The 16,218-nt window shown below is 49.5% G+C and overlaps 1 protein-coding gene across 1 annotated transcript; it reads left to right on the top strand.

Moving 5' to 3' along the window:
- Positions 1 to 3,721: 3,721 nt before the first annotated feature.
- Positions 3,722 to 13,364, top strand: KISS1R (KISS1 receptor). The gene is made up of 5 exons (XM_027845392.1): positions 3,722 to 3,986; positions 5,556 to 5,680; positions 8,246 to 8,381; positions 9,050 to 9,291; positions 12,574 to 13,364. The coding sequence occupies exons 1-5, from the start codon at positions 3,722 to 3,724 to the stop codon at positions 12,979 to 12,981; spliced, it is 1,176 nt and encodes a 391-aa protein (XP_027701193.1). The 3' UTR covers positions 12,982 to 13,364.
- Positions 13,365 to 16,218: the final 2,854 nt, after the last annotated feature.

Raw genomic sequence — 16,218 nt, 5'->3', positions numbered from 1 at the left:
ACCATTTGCTTCTCCAGTTCATTTTACAGGTGAGGAAACTGAGGCAAACAGGGTTAAGTGACTTGCCCAGGGTCACACAGCTAGGAAACGTCTGAGTCTGGATTTGAACTCAGGTCTTCCTGACTCCTGGCCAGCATTCTCTTCATTGTGCCACCTAGCTGTCCTTGTTGCCTGGGGTTAAATGATTTGCCCAAGGTCACAGAGCCGGTATGTATCAGAGGTGAGACTTCCACTTGGGTCTTCCTGGCTCTAAGGACAGCTCTCTTTCCATGATGCCATGATTATTGCATTAATTAATTTATTGATTAATGAATGATGCCATGCATTATTACTGTTACTAGGAAATCAGAAGTCAAGAGCCAGCATCAGAAAGGAGGTGGGATTGGGGGGAGAGAAGTACAGTGAGACATGGAAATAAAGAATAGTGCAGGTGAGTTGCCCATAGCTAAAAGGCTCCTGTCCTGCTATGGCTATTAATCACAGCTCTCTCATGGTGTTCTAGGCCCAGCCTGACTCAGGCTAGTGACCTGGTAGTTTGTGATTGATTTCAGAGTGAAATGAGACATTTGCAGGTAATTCAAAGGTTAGCCAAAAGAATTTTACTTAGTCTTAGTGGAACAATATTCAACCAAGATATACACTAAGGACATCTAGACTTGAACCAGCTAAGCAAAGGTTCCCTGACTTTGAATTGTCCATCATGGTCTGACAGTCGTCAGACAGCACCTTGGAGCTGATTTGTATTAAGACAACCAAGAAGGCAAGTCAATAACCAGAATCATTAGTTCCCTAAGCCAGTCAAGTCTAAAGGATGGTTTTGATCCCTTTTAAGGGAAAACTAACCTAGCTTACAAGAGGTGGGTAGGTAAGTAGAATATTGCCCCCACCACATTTGGCTGCATTGCCATTTCTGTTTGGGGCTGCAGTAGCCATATTAACTAAGGAAATCAGACACAGGGAATTCTACTGCTGTATTTTGGGGAGATCAGTTATGATTTCTGCATATGGAAGTTTGAGGGTGAGGCTAGATGAAGTCTGTGGGTGTGGCAGAGCCATGCTGACTGAGAAAGTGGGGTTCTTAGACATGTTCCCCATGTTGCCCTCCCCCCACACTCCTCTGCCTAGAAAAAGCGTAGGGGGAAAGGGAGTGTTGTGTGTTCTAAGGTATTGTGTTCACCATATGTCTCCATCGATTTCTACTATCCGAAAATTAAAAGTCTGTACCCAGAAGCAAGAGCCATGGAGATGACAAGATATGAAGCAACTGCAGCCTTGAGTACTTGAGTACACATGATATTTCTGTAGATAAAGGCTTTTTCACTTTAGATCTCCTCGTACTTCTGTAATGCATTTATGTAATGTTGTCTATTGTAGTTATCGGTATTGTGTTCTCATAGAATCTCTAAGATTAACCCCTAGAGGAATCCCTCTCTACAATATTTTCTTATCTCTCTCTCTCTCTGTCTCTGTCACAGTCTCTGTCTGTCTCTCTCTTCCTCTGTGCCCAATATCCCTACCAAGCAGTCATCTAGCCTCTGTACTTGAACATCTCCCATAGCATAGAATCCACTACCTTCTAAGGCAGTTCATTCCACTTTAGGACATTTGATATGCCCTTGCTAGACTATAAAAGCCACAAGGGAAGGATCCAAGTCTAAGCTAAACTTTGTATCTTCCCTTATTCACTAACAAACATAGTGCCTGGCACACAGTAAATGCTTGCTAATGTTTGTAAATTGACTTGACTACTCTTTGAGCCAATGCCCCACCCTGGTTTCATTGAAGGGAACACCCACAATTCAATTACATTCAATGAACATTTTAAAGTAATATTTTAAGTAAGGAAAAAAGCCCAGAGAGAGCAATGCCTCCGAGGAGGAAAGAATATATAGAAGGTTGTATGGTCAACAGTGTGAAATGTTACAGAAAAGACTAGGAGTATATGTATGTACACACACACACACACATATGGTAGGAGCAGGGTTTGGAAAGGGAGCATGTGGCAAAAGGAGAAGCATCCTGGCTATTGGCAGAAGCTTGACAATGAAGCGTGGATCCAGTGGAAAGAGTCTTGGGTCTGATGCTGAGTGAAGTGAGCAGAACCAGAACATCGTACACAGTAACAGCAACATTGTTCGATGATCAGCTTTCATAGACTTTGCTCTTCTCAGCAATACAACCATCTAAGACAATTCAAAAAGACTTATGATGGAAAATGCTACCCACATCCAGAGAAAGAATTATGGAGTCAGAATGCAGAGCGAAGCATATGGTTTTCTTTTTTTTCTGCCCTTTCTTATGGTTTTTCCCTTTTGTCCTGATTCTTCTTTCACAACATGACTAATGTGAAAATGTTTAATATAATTGTACATGTACAGCCTATGTCAGATTGCTTGCCGTCTTGGGGAGGGGGATGGAGAGAGACATTTGGAACTCAAAAATCTTGTGGAGGCAAGTGTTGAAAACTACCTTGACATATAACTGGAAAAGGTAAAATACTATTAAGTGGGAGGAAAAAAAGGAGCCTGGGTCTGGAGTCAGAATGAAGGAGTTGGGGAGGAAAGTCCTTGAGAGCAGAAGAGATCATTCAATCTGTTTCCTTCATCCCAGAGGAGAGATGGAGTTCTACCAGGACAGACTATTATATACATTGTCAGTCTGGGGGACAACTAAGGCAGAGAATGGTACCATAGTCTCTGTGGGGAAGCTTAATTTTTTTTTCCTTTGTAAGGAGTAGGTTTACTAGGGAAGTGACTGCCAAGTAAAAGCAAAAGGCAGATTTTTTTTTTAATGGAAAGATGTGACTAGATAATCTCTAAGACTCCCTCCAGCTCTAACTCGCTGTGGTTTAAGACTCCTTCCAGCTAGGACTTTCTACGATTCGATCGATGAACGTTCCCCTGTTTCCACTTGAAAAGCTGCCATCGGGGAAAAAGGGATTGAACTTGTTCTGCTTGGCTCCAGAGGGCTAAAACGAGGATCAGGGGGTGGAAGTTGGACCAAAGGAGATTTAAACTCAATAAAAGGAAGAACTTGCTAACATGTGCAACTATTCCACCGAGAACTCACCATTGGGCTCTCTGTCACTGGGCCATGCGTTGGGAGGGTGCACCTCTGGGGTCTGCAACAACTCTAAGAATACATGCAATGCCCTCCAACTCCGCAGGTTCTGATTCGGGTTCCCCTCTTGAATGCAGGATCTGGGGCTGTTTGGAGGAAGGAGATGAAGAGGTGAGAGGGAGATAGAGAGAAGAAAGGAAGGGAAAGCAGCGAGGGGAGAGGGGAGGAGGAGAAGGTGGGGAGCGAGGGGAGAGGGGAATAGGAGGGGGAACGAAGCTGTGGGCAGGAGTTATATAAAGGGCTGTTGTGGGGACACTGCCGACTGCTGACGGAGCCAGAGAAATTTGCAGCGTGGATCTTGACATTCCGGTGCGTCTGGCTGGCAGACCAGGAGCCCGAGGTCTCCAGCGCTCCCCACCCCGGACCCTGTCGTGGCACATAGAGAGCGAGTAGGACAGAGAAGGGGAGCTCCGGTCCCACCCTGCTCTGCACGACCCAGTCCCGCCCTAGCCCGGGGTCACCCTCTCCTCTTCACCCACCCTTGGGTCCTCAAGGGCGCCCTCCCCTCCACTGGCGCCCTCCCCTCCACTTCCACCCTCGCTCTTTGTGACAGCAATACGAGAAGTCCTCCTGGAAGAAGGCAGGAGGCCGGGCCGGGACCATGAACCACTCTGGGGGCGCGGGGCCGGGGTCGGAAGTCAATGCCTCCTTTCCGGCACTGAACGAGTCCTCCTGCCAAGGGGCTGGGGCTGGGAACGGCTGTGCCAACAGCTCCGGGCCGTCTGGGCCTCCGCGCCTCGTGGACGCCTGGCTGGTGCCGCTCTTCTTCGCTGCCCTCCTGGTAGTGGGATTGGCGGGCAACTCACTAGTCATCTACGTGATCTCTAAGCACAAGCAGATGAGGACCGTCACCAACTTCTACATCGGTGAGCCGGGAGAGGAACCCCGCCCCCCATCAGGCTGAGGGGGTCCTCTTCTCCCCAAGAACTCCCCTCTGGACCTGTTCCCCAGTGACTGGTACAGGATCTCCTGCAGGGAATGCCGTGTTCCTTCTCCATCCCTAGCCCCTTGACTTTGCCCATCGCTGAAGCCGGCAGCTCAGAGGCTCGGTTCGCCCTCAAGGGAGGGGGGTGCTTTCTTACTTAAGTTCATTCAGATTTCCCGCAGCTGAACGGGATTTTTTAGGGGAGAAGGGAAGGCGCAGGCTCCAGACTCCCATATCTTCAAACTGTTAACCTTGGCGGCAGGGGTGGAGAATGGGGATGGGAAGGAGGAAAATTCATTCAAGTCTGGCCAGCCACCTCTTCCCGGACTGAAATGTGGAGTTTTGGCCCAGTTCTGGGGCCCTATTTTAGGAGGGGAAACTGGAGAAAATAGAGGAGAAAGAGGCTCCATCATTGTCTTGGCCCTAGAAGGGAGAACTAGGAAGGAAAGCCCAGAGAAGTCCATTTTGGTTGAATATAAGGGAAAATGTCTTACCAACTAGAGCTGCCCAAAAGTGAAATGGCTTGTCGGGGGAAGTGGACTCCACATTGGACGTGTCTGAAAGGAGGCTGGTTGTCCATCTGTGGGGGAGACTGGAAAGGAGATTCTTACACTGGGCAGGAGTCAGTCTCCTGAAACCCTACTGCCTTGAGTCTATGAAGTGGGGATGGAGAAAGGACACTCTCAGGTTACAGTAATGTATAGAGAGTGTGCTGGATTTGAAGTCGGAGGGCTACAGGTTACATCCTTACTCTATTTACTTGTTGTGTGATCTTGGGCAAGTCTTTTACCCTCTGAGTCTGTTTTTCTGTCCTTTGAATAATGAGTTTGGACTAGATGTCTCTAAGGAGCCATCCCCCTCAGCTCTGACATCTATGTTCTGTGTTGCAAAGTATATTTTAACTCTAACTCTAAATCAATCCTACAATCCTTTAGTAAAAACAGAGTCCTCTTGCACTGGACTGGGGATAGTAATGGACCCCTTTAGGAAGCTGGGGAGCTGGATTTGTAAAGAACCAGGGACTAGCTGGCTAAGGGCACTGAAGCCAGTGGTCTGAGGCTGGGAAAAGGAAGTCGGTGGTGGGTGGACAGTACCATAGCCTGGTCCCTGTATCCTACCCAGACTCCTGGAATTTAATAGGGGAAAATAAGGTACAAAACAGTGAAAGGCCTGCCTCCTTGTTGGTGATACCCACAACAATTTACAAGGAAGGCAGGGAAATCACACTCCTTTGAGGCAACTAGAAAAAGGATGCTGTTTCCTCTTTCTGGGAGGGTTTGGCAGTGTCTTGAAAAGGAGGGCATTGCTGGGGAGAATAAGATGATTTCTGGGAGTCCCAGCTGATGAGGCAGCTTGTGAACGGGCCATGAAACAGTGTGGGGAGTAGGGAGGGCTGGATCTCTTGTTGGCAGTGTTGGGGGGAGGCGTGGTAAGAACTTCAACCAGATTTGTCCTTCAGTTTACCTGTCTTCCCCCCTTTCCCACCCTGTTCCCCCTCATCCCACTCCAGCCAACTTGGCAGCCACAGACATTATCTTCCTGGTATGCTGCGTGCCCTTCACGGCTATGCTCTATCCCCTTCCCAGCTGGGTCTTTGGAGAGTTCATGTGTAAGTTTGTCAGCTACATCCAGCAGGTGAGGAAGGGGCTGCGGGGTGTCCCTGTGCAGGGGAGGGAGCTGCCCTCATGGCCCTGCCCAGACTGTCCTCAAAGCACCCTGTGGCTGCTCACTACCCGCTTCCCACCTCCCCATTCCTCCCCTCTCCTCTCCAGCTCTTTTTCTCAGTTTTTCTTCCCTTACTCTCCATCGCTCTCCTCCTGTGTTCTGTGGCCACTCCTCACTGCCTATTTCTCCCTCCAGCTCCTCTTTTGTTTTTCTTCTCTTTCACGATCCCTGTCTGGCTCTCCCCATCTTCCGGCTTATTTCTCCTCTTCACCTCTCCCAAACCCTTCTGTCTATTTCTCTTTTCCTTTGCCTTTCTTTCTCCTCTTCTGTCTGGTTCCCATCTCTACCTCTGTGTCCCTGTCTGTCGTCTCTGTCTTCCCCTTCCGCCGCTCTCCTCTCCCTTCCCTGGCTGTCACTATGTCTCTCTGTGTCACCACCAGGCTGCCTCTTCCCCTGGCTGTCTTGAGCAATTGCAGTTTTTCAGTCCCTCTCTCGCATTTCCTGTATCTTCATCTCTTCATTTTCTCTTTGCCTCTGACTGTCCCTCTTCCTTCCCCTTCCATTCTGCCTCTGCCTCCTCTCTGCATATCTCCTGTTATTATTTCCTTCTCTCTTTGTGGCTCTCCTCATTCTCCGTCTCCTTCTCTCCTTAGATCTCTGTCCTTCTCCCTTAAATTTTGTCCCTTTCTTTCTCTGCCTCTCTTCTCTCCCTCCCTCTCTCTCCAATTCCCATGTTATTCATCTCTCTCTGTCTCTGCCTCCTCTCTCTCTTTCTCTCTCTCTCCCCCCTTCCTTTTCTCCATCCCTTTCTTCCCTCCCTCCATCCTTTGTGTTCTTTGAGGTCCCCTGTCTCTTTCCCTCCTGTAGTATGGTCCTCCCCTTCTCTTTCTGCCTCCATTTCCCTCTCTTCTCTCTTATTTCCCCTTGACTCTCCCTCTCTGTGCTTCTCTCCCTTCTTCCTACCATCACTCAGTTCAGTTCAGTGCATGGAGCACCTACAGATTTATGTGTGCTTTTGTGCTCAGGGCTGGGTTGAGTAGGAGCCCGCCTCTCTCCGTGCTTCCTTCCTCTTTCTTCTTCCCTACCACCTCCTTGTGGCAAGACTTCAGCTACATCTCTTTCCCATTCTCTCTCTCTCATTTGGTATCACTCCCTGCCTTCTAAGTCTCTCCATGACTCTGTCTCTGCTGTCAGTGACTTCGTGCCCTGCTCTGAGCACCCTGGAGGACTGCCCCCTCCCACCTCAAGCGTTACACATGGTAGTTTAATAATAAATTGAAGTAGATTTGAATGGTCATTTTGCTGTCCTTGCACCCTTCTTCCTCTCTTCATTCTCTCAGCACAAGGGGTAGGGGCTGCTCTTTCCTCCAGTGACTGGGAGCACTTGATGTCCGGGTCCTCACAGGAGAAGCCTCCAGGGGCTCTGACTCCCTCCAGGACTGTATGGGGGACGTTAGAGCTAGATTGCTCTAGCCCCAGGAGCCCTCCAGGGCCTCTTTCCACTCCAATAGTCTTAAGGTTCTTGGAAAGGTGATGGTAGACTGAAAGGAAACTGGGGCCATTCCCCCAACCTACTTGCCCTAAAAACAGAATCCTTTAGGCAGCTAGGTGGCATAGTGGATAAGCACTGGGCCTGGAATAAGAAAGACCTGAATTCAAATCCTGCCTCAGATACTTACTTTGCTTTGTGACTCTAAGCAAGTCACTTATTGTTGTTTGCCTCAGTTTTCTTAACTGTAAACTGGGGATAATAATAGCACCTGCCTCCCAGGATATAGTAAGGATCAAATGATATATCTGTAAAGAGCTGATATACAGCAGGCACTTAATAAATGCTTATTCCCTTCCTTTCCTTTCCTCTAGACCCTGGGGGGATGGGGGTGCCAAGGAAGGCATGACCCAGGGAAGACTGCATGAAGCTGGGGGGGCGGGCTTCAGATGAATATAGGTGACTTATAGTGACTAGAAATGGAGGGGAGACAAGAAAGCATTTAACCCAGGGAGAGGCACCACAGATCTGGAAGTGGGAGAAGGGGGATGTACAGGGCAGGAAAATGTGACGTCCACAGCCAAGAGGAGGGGTTGGGGGAGGCTGGGGCCAGAGAGGGGAATCAAGGCCTGGGAGAATGGGGGTTGGGACGGAGGGGCGAAGGATAATGACAAGGAAATGGGAAAAGTGCTGGAGGTGGGCATGGTCGGGGGAGGGCAGGGATTAATAATTATCCAGTAATTGGAGGGGGAAATAAAACATTATTCTTAAATAACAATAATTAAAAAAAAGAACTATCCCAAAGTGGGATGGGCCCCCTTAGGAGGTGGTGAGATCCTTTTCTTTGGAGCTCTTAAAGAAGAAAGGGGATGATGACTTGTCTGAGATGCTGTAGAGGGACTATTTATTCAGGGTTGGCCTCAGCCATTGCTGAGGTCCCTTCCAACTGGGAGATCCTCTAACAGTTGGGGGTGGGGTAGGGCAAAGGGACACCAGGAATAGAGGAGAAAGACTGGGGGGACCTGGGCCACCCCTGCTCTTTCCAGGTGTCCGTCCAGGCTACTTGTGTTACCTTGACAGCCATGAGTGTGGACCGTTGGTACGTCACCGTGTTCCCCCTCCGTTCCCTACGCTACCGTACCCTCCGGCTGGCCTTTGCTGTGAGCCTGGGCATCTGGGTGGGTAAGTGCTCAGGGCCTTGGGGAGGCTGCCCCAGAAGTGACTGGGGTGCCTGGGGCTGCCACGCTTTGTTATAGGGAGGGGGTAGAGACGGAGCATCAGAGACCTGAGCACAGAGCCTCTTCCTGGAGGTCTGGTGAAGCACCTCAGGCTGGGGTTCTGACCTAGCCTGATGTGAGTCAGCTCCTAAGGTCCTAGCTCCCACTGGAGCAGAACTAGGGGATCATGGCCCCAGAGTTTTACTGATAGTCATTATTCTAACTCATGTATCCCCAGCATTCTTACATCGCTTCTCTGATTCGGAGGAAAATCCCTGCTACTTACTAACTGTGTGACTTTGGACAAAGTCACTTCCCTTCTCTGGGCCTCAGTTTCCCCATCTGTAAAATGACAAAGAACTTGAGATCCTGCCTCATTTCGCTGAAGGAAAAGGCAGCCTCCACCCTTTGTTTTTTTTTTATTATTAATTTATTTTGGTTTATCAACAATCACTTCTGTAAGCTTTTGAGTTTTTAATTTTTCTCCCCCTCCCTCCCCACCTCCCTCCCCTATCTGATATAGCAGCCTCCACCCTTTGGACTGGGAGGACAAGGAGAGAAAGAGGGACACAGCGGGAGCGGGATGACCATTCAATTCCACTTTAGGAAAGGGTTGATTTCTCCCCATGCCAGGGTCCTTCCTGGTGTCCATCCCTGTGCCCATGTACAACCGCCTCACCGAGGGCTACTGGTTTGGGCCACAGACATACTGCATCGAGGTGTTCCCGTCTGTGACCCACGAGCGCGCCTTCATCCTGTACAACTTTCTGGCCGTCTACCTGTTGCCTCTGCTGACTCTCTGTGTCTGCTACGCTGCCATGTTGTACCAGATGGGACGGCCCACTGTCGAGCCAGTGGCTGACAATAACTACCAGGTGTGCCTGGCCCTCTCTCCAGCCCCACATGCCCTACCCACCATGGGTGCTGGGGAGAATAGAGAAGGTGGCAGGTGATGCAGCCCTGCCTTCGGCAAGCCCCTCTGGGATGTTCAATAGGGGTACTCAGGAGCCTGAGAAATCACTGAGTCCACTCCAGTCCCCAGACAAAGGAAACTGAGCCCCAGAGGTGCCATGTTCAACGTTGTGCAGGTAGTGAGAAGCAAAGCAGAAGTAAGAGTAGAATCTTCTGACTCCAAACCATCCCCAGGATATCATCACAGAAGTAAAATGAACTGCCCCTTTGATAAGTAATAAATTCCTCATTATTATAGTTCTTTTAAGGCTAGAGAGACCCTATCTTCCAGCCCTGTCCTTTTACAGATGAAGAAACCTTGGCAGGGACTTGCCCAGGGTCACACAGCTAGTGAGTGTCAGAAGCACTTTTTGAACCTAGGTCTTCCTTACCCCAAGCCTGGTTCTCTGTTGGCTAGGACATGCTACCTTCAAGCAAAGACTGCATGACTCTTTCTCAGGGAGATCGTAGAGGGCATTTCTGTTCGGGTTTGGGGACTACATAGTTTCTGAGTTCCCTTCAAATACTGAGATTCTGGGGGCCTGGAGTGATTTAGGAAAAAAAAAACATCAATTAGCCTTATCAGTAACAGTCCCTCAAAGGCTACCCCAGTACAAGAAGGTCAGACTCCTGACCCTCACTTTCTCTTGTGTCATCAGGCCTCAGGCTCTGGCTCAGTGGGACCATCCATTGAAATATGGCTAGATAGCACAATGGATAGAGCCTAGGACCTGGAGTTAGGAAGACCTGAGGTCAAATCATGCCTTCCACACTCATTAGCTGTGCGACCTCTCCTTTTCTTCATCTGTAAAATGGGGGTAATAACAGCACCACCCTCCCAGGGTTGATGTGAGGATAAAATGATACAACATTTACCCATCTTAAAAGCACTATATAAATGTTCACAATCATTATTATTATTACTATTATCCACATTCTCCCTCTTCAACCCCAACCTGGGGTTCCAATGTGACCAAGGATGTTGAGGAAACAGCTAGGGCTCTGCCCCAGGGAAGCGAAAAGAGTCTTACAGCAGGCAAGAGGTCTATGACTTATCCAAGGTGGCATGTAATAGAACACAGATTTGAACTCAGGGCTTTAAACTCCTTTATTTCCTCATGCCAGGATGCCTGTGACCTTCTCTGTGGGTCCTTCTTTAGATCTTGGTTTACTCATCAGTAGGCAGCCTGACACCCAGAAGGTCTCCCCAATACTCCCACCCACTGTACTGAGTCCAAGGGCCACAAACGCTGCCAGTTCCTACTCTCTGATCAGGCTCCCAAGACCCAGCATTGCAGGGCTCAGACTGTGGATGATTGGGCAGAATCTCCTTAGAGACAGTTATCACCTTCTACATCACACATCCTTGCCCCAGACCTTTTGAGAAGGGGTTGAGTGAGGAAGTATGAAGGATCACAGGGTCAGGGTTGGAAGGGCCCTTCAACTCTAGAGAGCCTAGCCCACCAAGGGCAACAAGCGTCCCCTTATAACGGGGGCACCCCTCACCACTGTCCCTACCAAATGGTCATCCTTTCCAACAATAAGTGGTGGCCAAAAGAGGAATGTGTTCAAAGGGAGGGACTTCTCAATTACTAGAAGCCTTAAAGAGGAGGCCATGTTGGCCATTGTTGGAAAGTTTGGAATCAAGCTGGGAATGTATCTCTCTGCAACCCTCTGGCCTTAGTTCTGCCCTTGGGCCAAACGGAAGGGTCTAATCCCCACTCTTCATGATGGCCCTTCAAACACAAGGACAGCATGCGTGTCTCCCCAAGTCATCTCGTTCCCAGGTTAAACACTTTCAGTCCCTATGATTGATCCTTGTATGGTCCTTGTATGGCAAGGTCCACACTCCTCTGGATGAAGGGAGTGAGGGTGTGAGAGGGGAGGAGCCAGCGCTGGTTAGGAGCTCTGTTTAACAGCTTCTGTGGTTTGTGCCTCTCTCCTGTCTTCTTCCTCTATCTCTCACTTCCTCCCTCTCTTCTCCTTTTCATCCTTCCCACCCTTCTTCCTTTCTTCCATCCTTCTCACCATCCTTCTAACATTCCTGCTCTTCCTTTGGTCCCTCTCTCCATCTTTCCTTTCCCCCCATCTATTCTTCCCTCCATCTCCTGTACTTATCCTTCCTCCTCCCTCCTCCCATCTTCTCTATCCATCTATTTCTTCTCATTATTACTCCCTCCTTCCATTGCTTCTTCCTTCTATTCCTCTTTCCATTCATCCCTACTTCTTTCTTCCATCCCTCCTTCCTTCCATTCATCTCCTCTACCTCTTCATTCTTCTTTCCATCTCTTCTATCCATCTCTCCATCCTTCCATCTCTTTTATCCATTATTATTCCTTCCACTCCCTTTCCCATCTCTACACATCTCTTCTACTTCCTCCATCTATCCCTCCTTCCTTCTACCCCTACCCTCTATTCTTTTCTTGATCTATCTCTCCCTTCCTCCATCCATCTCCTCTATTATCCCTCTTTTTTGTCCCTCCTCCTATCTCTCCCTCTAACCTTCCTTTCACTCCTCCTTCTGTGTCCTTTACCTATCCTTCCACCTTTCCACATCTCCTTTATACATCCCTCCCTTCTTTCATCTCTTATATTCATTCTTTTCTCCTTCCATCCTCTCTATCCACCCCTCCTGCCCTCCATCTATCCTTACATCCATCCATCCATCTCCTCCATCCGTCCCTCCTTCTTTCCGTCCCCTTTATCCTTCTATTCCTGCTTCCTTCCATCCATTCTTCTATCCTATTCCTCCTTCCACCTATGTCCTCCATTCCTCCCTCTTTTCATCCATCCCCTCTATCCCTCCTTCTACCCATCTCCTCCACCTGTCCCTCCCTCTTTCCATCCCCTTTATCCTTCTATTCTTCCTTCCATCAATCTCCTCCATTCCTCCTTCCTTCCATCCATTTCTCTATCCTATTCCTCCTTCCATCTATCTCTTCCATTCCTCCCTCCTTCCATCCATCCCCTCTATCCCTCCTTCTATCTCCTCCATCCATCCACCCATCCACTCACCCTTCCATCCCCTTTATCCTTCCATTCCTCCTTCCATCCATCTCCTCCATTCCTCCTTCCTTCCATCCATTCCTCTATCCTATGCCTCCTTCCATCCATCTTCTCATCCCTTCTTCATTCCATCCACCTCCCCCTGCCTGTCCTCTACCTGCTCTCTTCCCCTCTTCTCCTTTTTCCTCTCCTGGGCTCAGGTGCAACTGCTCGCAGAACGTTCGGAGGCCACGCGGGCTCGGGTGTCTCGCCTGGTGGCCGCTATCGTGCTGCTTTTTGCTGTGTGCTGGGGCCCCATCCAGCTCTACATCCTCCTCCAGACCTTTAGTCCCGGCTTTCAACGCGACTTTGCTGCCTACAAGGTGAAGATCTGGGCGCACTGCATGTCCTACAGTAACTCCTCCCTCAACCCCGTGCTTTATGCCTTCCTGGGAGCCAACTTCCGCAAGGCCTTCCATAAGATCTGTCCTCTGGCTGGGCGTGTGGGCAGTGCCAGTGTCCCCAGCGCCAACCTCCATACCGAGCTGCACTTTGTGTCCCCTGGACCCCCAGCCTCGCTCCACCAGCCCCAGCCAGAGGGAGAGGTCCCAGCCCCAGTGGTCCAGTGAGGCCCGATGGTCTGCTAGCATTGCTTTGGAGAAGGGCAGCCCCACCCTGGAACCAACCACTCACTCACTACATAGGCCTTGAGCCTCCTGACTGATAGACTCTCTGCCAGAGGCCGTAGGACAGACAGCCAAGGATCTTGGCCTCAGAGAATTCCCAGTCTAGTAGGAGAGACAAGATTCACTTAAAGGAAATCAGAACAGGACGGCCCCTATCCAGTACTAGGGGGTTGGTTCAGATTCTAAAGCCTAGAACTGCAGAGCTGGGAGGAAGGAGCCTTGGAAACCACTTAACTCACCTTTTCTCCCCAATTGCAAATGCCCCTCACTCTGCTCCCATTACTTGGCATATATTTTTGTATTTACGTCTCTGTGTTAATATTGTTTCCTACCCCTCCCAATACAGCATACATTCCTTGAAGGCAGATAATGCTTCATTTTTTTGTCTTTCTATTCCTAGAGCCTAGTATAGTATTAGGCACACAGTAAGCATTTAATTTATGTTTTCTTGTGGAATGAATGAATGATATAGAAGGGGGAAGAGGCCAGAGAGAGGAGGGAACTTTTGTCCACGGCTACACAAGGGAGTCAATGACATTTCCAAGGCAAGAACCCAAGTCTCTGGGCTCCCAGTCTAGGGTTCTTTCAGATCCAGATGTTCATCTAGTGGTGAAATGCACCCCTCCCGCCTCCCCCCAAAAAGAGGTCAAAATCTTAACTAAACCAGACTGCAGGCTCACAATGTGCCACTAGATGTCACTGTTCACTCACCGAAAATCCTCCAGAGGCCAGGACTGACGCCGTCCCAAGAATCCTGGAGAGACGTTCGTCCCTGGCTCCCAGAGCCCATGGGCAGCTCCCAAGGTATACACAGGAGTTTGGGCTCCCACTAGGTTTCTTCCTACAGGTTCTCCTTCCTTGTCACTTCAGCCAGACAGCTGGTAAGGGTAACACACTGCAAATTCCATTTTAATCTGCATTTGGACAGCTCCCTGGGTTCAAAGCCCTTCTCTAACACCAAGAATCATAAGAATGCCAGACCCCAACAGCAGCATGCTTCCTACTCACCCCCCCTTAGCCCGTGTTTGTGGAATGAATAAATGAGAGTATTGCAATGGGATCCTGGGCAAATCACCTAACGTTTCTGGTCTCAGGCAGGAGGATACTAAGAGGCTCGGACCTCCTCTGGGGTTTAAGGGACTCAGACGTGACCCAGACTTCTATGTCAATGCCTTGGTATATTGTGTATACCAGGACAGAGGGAGCTGGCCTAAGGAAAGGGAAGGATCAGATGAGATAATCTATGAAAAGTGATTTGCAAATATTATGTTATTTGTGTCGAGTAGGATAGAGGAGGAAGTTTGTTCATTTGCTCTAGGGAATCACCAGCCTGCCTAGCCTGGGTGGGAGGACTAGCTTGCCTTTGCTTGGGCTGTTTTCTGGCCACTGGAGAGGGGAGGTTAGGCTGGTGGGTGAGACATGAGGGAGGGAGGGAGAGAGGAGGGCACAAGATAGGGAGAGTGAGAAACAGGCTGGGAAGAAGCCAAGCAAGGCGACCGTAGAAAGGGTCCCACAGACAGAGGGGTTCAACAGAAAGACAAGCATGGGATGTCAGAGCTAGCATGGACCTTAGAATACAGAATATTAGAGCTGGGCTGGCCTTTCAGAGTTGACCTCGTCCGACCCCTAGAGAAGTTAAGTGACTTGCCCAAGGTCACGCAATTAGTAAGTAGGGTCATAGCTTTATAGCCGGATAGGGACCTCAAAAATCACTGAGTCCAATCCCCTCCTTTTATCAGTGAAGAAACTGAGGCAAGTCAAGTGACTTGCCCAAGGTCACACAGCTAGCAAGTTCAAACCCAGATTTGCCGACTACAGATCTGTTCTATTTCCGCCCACCATGGTGAAAGGCTATCAGGTCCATTTTACAGATGAAGAAACTGAGGCCCCAACACAGAAAATGGTTTGCGGCAAGTCAGCAGACACCTACTTCCATGTCCAGCCCAGGCTCTTCCCCTGCAGCGCCTGTCCGTGGGTCTTCCCAAGGGCCACTCCATCCGTAATGGTCTGTGGTCCTTTGGACTTTTGGCACCCTGGGGAGTGATGGGATCAGCTGTCAGGCTGTTTATAAATTCCCATCTTGGGACTCCCTCTCTGTGAAGTCAGTCTGGCCCCAGGTTATAAATAGAGAGGGCGCCACCCTGTCCCCACCCTCATCTACAGAGACAGCTGTGTATTTATATAGCACTCGATTTCAGTGATGGCCCTGCTGCCGTCCCCACCCCCACCTCATAGCCCAACTCAGAGAGAGAGGTGTCCCAACCTGGGATTGCACAGCCACTGTTTATACCCTATCTCCAACTCCCAGCAGCTTGTCCCAGAAGAACAAACCCTTGGCTTAAGGTCTGAAGTCCTAGGTTTAAGTCCTCACTTGGGGCAAATCACTTAGGACTTCCAGCCAAGTGTCTTCCTGAACTGGAAGGCAGACCACCTAGAATCCATATGCCTACTCCAGTAAAACCCTGAAGTGTGCAAAAGACTGAATAATGATCAAGAACTCCAAGGAGACACTAGAGTAGGTGCCTCCTCCCACCCCAGAACTGCCAGAAGCCCCAGGGCCAGTAGAAAGGGGCCCCCTAGCAAAGCTGGCATGTCCAGGCTCAGGGCAGCCTTCCACCTTAACCAGAGCAAACCGGACACTAGAGTAGGCTGCAAGGCTCTGTGTCTACAGAGGCACCAAGAGTAGAGCAGAGGGCTCCCCAAAATGGCCAGGGGGGGACCTTTGCAAACAAGCCCTGGACAGCCTTAGGCCTAGACACTGCCTGGTACTCATACAGGATTCATCCTCAGCCCAGGGGCCTTGAGGTTCCTAATACTGTCCTGATATGCCACAGAGGGCCCTGGAGATTCAATATTCTGAACCTCAAAAATGAGGGGCAGAAACTAACCCTGGAAGGTGGAGGGAGTTTAGTGCAGAAACCCAGGGCCAGATCTAACCTAACCACCCTACCCTAAAGTGCAGCAAGGGTAAAGCCTGGCCTTGGCACAAGGCCCCAGCTCAGGGACTAGAGCTGAAGAGAGGAGTAAACCAAATAAAACACCAACCAGTTTAAAAAAAAAAAGTGATTGCAAATCTCAATATCTTCCCAAAAGAAGAGAATAATTGGCTAACAACTGTAAGCATAAAGACCCAAAGAGGAGGAAAATGGACTGTCCATAAGGATTGCATGGATACTGAGA

This window comes from Vombatus ursinus, unplaced genomic scaffold (assembly GCF_900497805.2).
Source record: "Vombatus ursinus unplaced genomic scaffold, bare-nosed wombat genome assembly UNPS02014961.1, whole genome shotgun sequence".
In the NCBI taxonomy this organism is placed as follows: Eukaryota; Metazoa; Chordata; class Mammalia; order Diprotodontia; family Vombatidae; genus Vombatus; species Vombatus ursinus.
Note: the sequence above shows the minus strand (reverse complement) of the source record. Positions and strands in the feature narration are given on the sequence as shown.